The sequence below is a fragment of the Pteropus alecto genome, unplaced genomic scaffold (assembly GCF_000325575.1).
Source record: "Pteropus alecto unplaced genomic scaffold, ASM32557v1 scaffold226, whole genome shotgun sequence".
NCBI classification, from domain to species: Eukaryota; Metazoa; Chordata; class Mammalia; order Chiroptera; family Pteropodidae; genus Pteropus; species Pteropus alecto.
The window spans coordinates 1,246,189-1,252,353 of NW_006440132.1; the positions used below are offsets into that span (position 1 = coordinate 1,246,189).

Here is a 6,165-nt window from a genome sequence, read left to right on the forward strand (position 1 = left end):
GGGGGGGGACCTCGCAGCGCGGGGGGAGCCAGGTGGCAGAGAGAAGGCAGGGGTTCGGAGTGCGTACTCTTCTCAGTTCAGTGCCTGTGTACTCTGGCCTGGGGAAAAGAGAGGAATGGGGACAGGGACAGGGGCAGCCGCGCCGTGGGCTCGTGAGCCACGATCCAGTAGTGCCCTGCCTGCCCCAGGCCCCTGACATTCACACCCATGTATTTAGCTTCACATGCTCACTGACATACTGTCGCGGACATCACACACAGCCTCACAGGAGTACGCATGCACTCACGCGGAAAAGGCCCAGGACTCTCTCCCTGTCTACAGATAATCATCTCACCAGGTGCCCAGAGCCATGGCAGAGAGGGAGGGACCCAGGGGAGCGGGTGCAGGGAACAGAGGAAGGCAGTGTTTGGCTTAGCGTAGAGTGTAGGGAGGGGCATGGAGCCAGGTGAGCCCCGAGAGGGAAGAAGGGACTTTGGGGAGGGCTTTGAATGTCATTAATGGCTTTGGGGAGCCACAGAAGATTTCTGGGAAAAAAAAAAAGAATAAAAAGATAGGAATCTGTGGCCTTGTGGAAGAGTCTGGTGGGGAGGCAGAAAAGCAAGAAGTGGTCCATTTAGCACTGGGTGCTGATGGAACTATTATCCATCCCAGGTGCCCAGCATAGGTGAGCACAGGCCAGGTGAGCACCAGGAAGTAGTTATTGAATGACTGAATGGCCCAGGCACGGTGAGGCCCTAAGTCAAACCAGGACAGGAATGGAAAAGACAGCAGGATGCCAAAAGTCACTGCGCTTTAAGTTGGCCAGCTGTGGCAACTCACTGGTTAGAGAAGTCTAAGATGCTAGGGGATTCTGGGGATCCTAGTAGTACTATTAGCAGGAAGAGTGAAAGCAGTGGGGGTGGCAGTGCAGTTTTTAGGCTTGTGAGAGACAGGCTTGGAGAGGATAGCATTGGGGTGTCAACTGCTAGGAGCACATTGGCATCTGAGTAAAAGCATAAGTGAATTTAAATGTCCCAGCATTGGTTTCCATTAAATCATCTCATAATTGAGAACAGAAAAGGGGATTACAGAAGACACAGATGGCCAAGTCTGTACCAGTTCACCCAGGAGTTTTCCTTTCTGGGTGAGTTTTCTCTGCCAGCTCTCAGGGTAAGGGTGGAGATTTCTTGCTGCTCCCCTGGAGAAGGCTCTCCACTCAGAGGAGTTGCTTGAGGGATAAAGCCTCAGGCTTCTAAGCCTGGGAGTGTGGTTCAGGCCTTTGGGGCGGCAGACTTTGCTCTGTGGTTGGCTGCAAGATTCATTCTCTGTAGAAGGCAGTATGGTATGGGTGAGTAAGAGAGCAGGACTTAGAATCAGCTCACCTGATTATGAACCATGGCTCTGCCTCGGACCCCCTAGCCACTTCCTTTTGCCGAACTTCGGTTTCCCTGTCTGTAAAATGGAAATAATAACGTCTCCCTCAGAGGGTTGTCATGAGGATCCAGTCAGAAAATAAATGCCTCTGGCACATAGCACAGGTTACATAAATGGCAGCTCTCTTCCTTCCCCTGCCCCTGGAGCAAGGAATAAAAAGCCAGTTCTCTTTCTCTTCAGTGTCAGTGGAAGCTGATGGAGAATCGAGCTCTGGACCCAGGGACTCGGGACTCCTATGGTGCCACCAGCCACCTCCCCAACAAGGGGGCCCTGGCAAAAGCCAAGAACAACTTCAAAGACCTGATGTCCAAGCTGACAGAGGGCCAGTATGTGCTTTGCCGCTGGACAGATGGACTGTATTACCTCGGAAAGATCAAGAGGGTAAATCTTTCCTCTCCAGCCCCGTGTTCCCAGGCTCGGTATCTCTCCACTCATTCTCTGGCCTAGGCTTTAGACTGGTGATAGAGGATGAGGGATTGCTGGGAAATTTCCTTCTTGACTCTCATATTTAAAAGCTAAATGTGGAAGGAGATTTTGCAGGTGCCATCCTTAGAGTCAAGGTCACCCAACAAACAGTTCTTTAGAAGAGTGCTCTGCAAGCCTACAAAACAAAACGGAATCAGGCTGGAGGAGCTCACAGATGACCACCTGGCCTGTTCTGTCCTCAACATTCCCACCAAGTTGCTGTCCCCCATTCTCTGTACAATTCCAGTGATCGGGTGTGCACTACCTCCAGGAACTGCCATTCTGGCCTGGGTGTACTTCTGGAACACAAGGAGGGGGTCTAATCAATCCCTGCGCCCTACAGGGATAAAAATGGAAGAGGAAGACCATGTTCCATGGCCTTTCCCCAGCCATGGAACTTTCTCACATTGCTCCTCCCTCTCTGTGCCCCAGGTCAGCAGCTCAAAGCAAAGCTGCCTTGTGACTTTTGAAGATAATTCCAAATACTGGGTCTTGTGGAAGGACATACAGCATGGTGAGTATTCCTAAGATTTCAGGCACCTCTGTCCCATCCCCTGTCCTTTCTCCTGCACCTCTATTTTTTTCCCCTAGCTCTTATTCCTGACATCTGGCCTTGTCCATGGACCCCCAAGCCTACCTGAGATGCTGATCAGATTACCCGCTGTGTATTTACGTGGAAAGGCACTTCTGACATCCGTCAACCCCTTGAGTACCCATAGTTCATGAGGGAGGCAGGCAGATGGAGAAAGTGGCTCAGGAGGTGCTGGGAGAGCAGGGTGGGTCCGAGGCCTGTGTTTACGTCCTTGCTGCACTTCATCTTATGCTGCACAAAGCTCTGGGTTACTCTGGGCTAGGAACAAGGAGAGGCCCAGACAATCAGAATTGATCCTCTGGATATGAGCACAGTGTCCTCTGTCAACATGTGAAGAAACACTAGTGGAGGCAGCTCTGTCCATGGGGGGAAGACCAAGAAAGCAGAGATGGGCCAGGCCAGGTGAAGATGGACATGACATGCCTGATGGAGCTGGACCAGCTTTCGGGAATGAAAGGGAGCTGGACTGGGTACCATCCCTGCCCTCAGAGGCTGGCACTATCTTACAGAGAAGGCAAATCGGGGGCATTCTTACCACAATTCTCCTTTCCTATGTACACGACAGACATCACTAATCAGTTACAACACTCATATGTTTTCAACATGGAGCTCCCAGCTGCCACGACCATCAGTCAGAGTTATCCTGAGAGAAGAAACCTGTTGCCATTTATGCTCTAACAGGAGAATAGATGTGGTGGTATTGGGAGACAAGGCAGGTTTTAGGGTCAGATAGTTCTTGGACCAAGTTCTAGCTCTGCCACTTACTAGCTGCATATTCTTGGACAAGTGACATAACCTCTCTGACCCTCAGTCTCTTAATCTGAAAAAAAAGGAGAAAAGGAAAGTAATGGCCTCACAGAGTGGTTAAACGAGATAATTTATGCAAAATGCTTAGTCCAGTGCTCTTGAGTTACATGGGGTAGTTTCTAAAAAATTTGTTATTGTAAGAAATGATTTCAAGGAGCCTGCCAAGTAGAGGCCACAGAACCCAGCCAGTTAGTCGAGCTTCCGAATTGCCTTTTTCTTCAAGATGTTGTGGCTAATGCAGACAGATCTCTTCTCCAAGCCCTTCTCACCTCAATTTATTATATAAAGTTCAGAAACAATGAGGATCTTCTCTCCTGGTTACCCTCTTACTGAAGGCATAAGGAGCCCGCTGGTGAGGAAAGGTAGTCACTTTAGCAGACCTTGAGTAAAAGGCCCACTGTGTGCCAGGCACCATGGCGGTGCTGAGTGCTCACCTGGGACTAGGTTGGCTCTGCAGTCAGATAACTGCTCTTCACAGGCAGGATGGCAGCGCCTCTGGCATCTCTGAGGGTGAGAGCACAAGGCTGAGCACATCATAGGTATCGATCCATCACTCATTAAGCCAGTGAGGGCTTATGAAACCCACCGTGGGCAACACCCTCCTGGGGGCTAATTCAGGAATAAGAAGCAAGAGAGCATTTACTCAAACGTGTCTTGAACATGTGTTCTGTGTCATACACTATATGAGGTCCTGGGGTCACACTGATGAACAGACACCACTTCCACTTTTACAGACATTCAGTCTGCTAGGGGAAATAGGACAGAAACACACACCAACATGTGTTTAGGTTATTCAGTCAGACCTTTCACACATAAACACATTTATTCTTCAACAACAACAAAAAACTGGAAAGAAAAAAAGATGGGAGAAAGGACCTGTAGTTTAAAAGCAATTAAAAAATTGTTCCGATATTTTTATTTCAGACGTTCGGAAATGTGAATACTAACTGAATTTGTTGATATTAAGAAATTATTTTTAATGTTTAGATGTAATAAAGGTAATGCAGTTACTTTTAAAAAAGAGTCTTAATCTTTCAGAGATACATACTGAAATGTTTATGGGCATCTGAGATTTGATTCAAAATAACACAGGAGGGGGAAGTGGGTAGGATATTGTTAAAACAAGATTGGCCATGATTTCATAATAGTTGATATGAACGTAAGAGTTTCATTATAACATTCTATTATTATTCTGTAATAAAATTTTCAAAGTTATTTAACATAAATTTTAACAAATCAAGTTAAATTAGGCAGGAGAGGCATGATACGGTCAAAAGAACAAAGGATTTGATGTCAAACAGCCATGCGTCTGAATGCCACCTCAGCTGCTTATTGCTCAGCAAAGGACTTAACCTCTCTGAGCCTCAATTTCCCCATCCTTAGAATGAGGTAATGACAGTAGGCACCCCGGCGTGGTTGGGGAGAGTCAGTGAGTGGGCATATGGGGCCCAGTGCTAGGCCCAGCATGCAGAGGCTCAGGACCTGGAATGTGATTTTAAAAATTCTTATTCCTATCAGCCAGATCTGACCTCAGAGGGCCTCTCTCTTTCAGCTGGTGTTCCAGGGGAGGAACCCAAGTGTAACATATGCCTGGGGAAGACATCAGGGCCACTGAATGAGATTCTCATCTGTGGGAAGTGTGGCCTGGGTAAGTGTGATGGGGCAGGGCACTGAGAAGGGTCCGCATCGCCCCACTGGCCCCTGGCAGGTACTGCCTCAGACTGTTGGGTCCTTAGCTGGCTTCCTGTTTCTCTTGGCGCTCCAGAGTGACAGGGGCCAGTCTCTGGGAGTGAGGGCCCAGGGAGGTGACCCTTGGGGAGAGCTAGGGCTTCTGGAAAGTGAGACAAGTTATGCAGTTTGGAGCCCTCTCGGGTGGAGAGGATGAGTGGGAGAGATGGGGCATAGAGGCTGAAGCCAGACCTTGGTGCCTCCCCCACTGGGGCCCAGGCTGTCTTTTACTAGCATGCTTGGACACCAGCTCCGCTGCCTTGGTGAGACTGGCCAGGCAGTCCCCTGGCAGCGGACAGGCACACAGCTCCTAGGACTTGTTGCTGCTCTCCCCAGCCCTGCCACCTTCGGGCCATTGCTTCCTTGTGGGCACCCACCACCCCTCCTCTGCCTAGGTTACCACCAGCAGTGCCACATCCCCATAGCAGCCAGTGCCGACCGGCCCCTGCTCACACCTTGGTTTTGCCGACGCTGCATCTTCGCGCTGGCTGTGCGGGTGAGCCCCCATCCTTTCAGTCCCTGCCTCTTCCTCCCTCCCCCCCAGACTCCCTGGGCTCAGGCTTGACTCCCAGTCACAGCGCCGGGCCTTTGGCGGCAGAGAGCGCAGCTGTCACTTACTAGCTGTATGTCCTTGGCCAGGTACCTTAGCCTCTCTGTTTCCTCAACAGTAAAAGCGATACGGTTTGGTGTCAGGAGTAGGAGGCTCCCGATAAGTGGAGCCTTAATATTAAAAAAGGAATACATACATGTGCCCACAGCCATTGGTTATTGTCGTTACCTTTACCGTTATGCTTATTACGTTATGCTTATTAATGGAGATTCTTCTGGGATAGAGGATGGATTTGGGATTGAGGAGAAAAAGCTCCTTGCGTCTGACTACACTGGAGAATCTACGGGTCCCCCTAGTGGGCATTTCCCTTGTGGCCCAACGGGGACCCCCTCATCTCCCGCAGAAGGGCGGCGCGCTGAAGAAGGGAGCCATCGCCAGGACGCTGCAGGCGGTAAAGATGGTTCTGTCCTACCAGCCCGAGGAGCTCGAGTGGGACTCGCCCCACCGCACCAACCAGCAGCAATGCTACTGCTACTGCGGCGGGCCGGGAGAGTAAGGCCGCTAGGGTGGGGCGGGGGCCGCCCGGGAAGGTCGGGACGAGCGGCGGGGC

The 6,165-nt window shown here is 50.5% G+C and overlaps 1 protein-coding gene across 2 annotated transcripts in view; it reads left to right on the forward strand.

Annotated features, from left to right (window-relative positions):
• The first annotated feature begins 32 nt into the window (after window positions 1-32).
• The window catches only part of PHF19 (PHD finger protein 19), an 18,410-nt gene continuing 12,277 nt past the window's right edge, over window positions 33-6,165 (forward strand). The window contains exons 1-6 of one of the 2 annotated variants that reach the window (XM_006917076.3): window positions 33-1,123; window positions 1,594-1,794; window positions 2,311-2,392; window positions 4,830-4,925; window positions 5,401-5,501; window positions 5,959-6,107. In XM_006917076.3, coding sequence (XP_006917138.1) covers window positions 1,609-1,794; window positions 2,311-2,392; window positions 4,830-4,925; window positions 5,401-5,501; window positions 5,959-6,107 — 614 coding nt within the window. In that variant the 5' untranslated portion in view covers window positions 33-1,123; window positions 1,594-1,608. The remainder of the gene's footprint in view (window positions 1,124-1,593; window positions 1,795-2,310; window positions 2,393-4,829; window positions 4,926-5,400; window positions 5,502-5,958; window positions 6,108-6,165) is intronic. The other variant, XM_015593327.2, reaches the window with a different exon arrangement.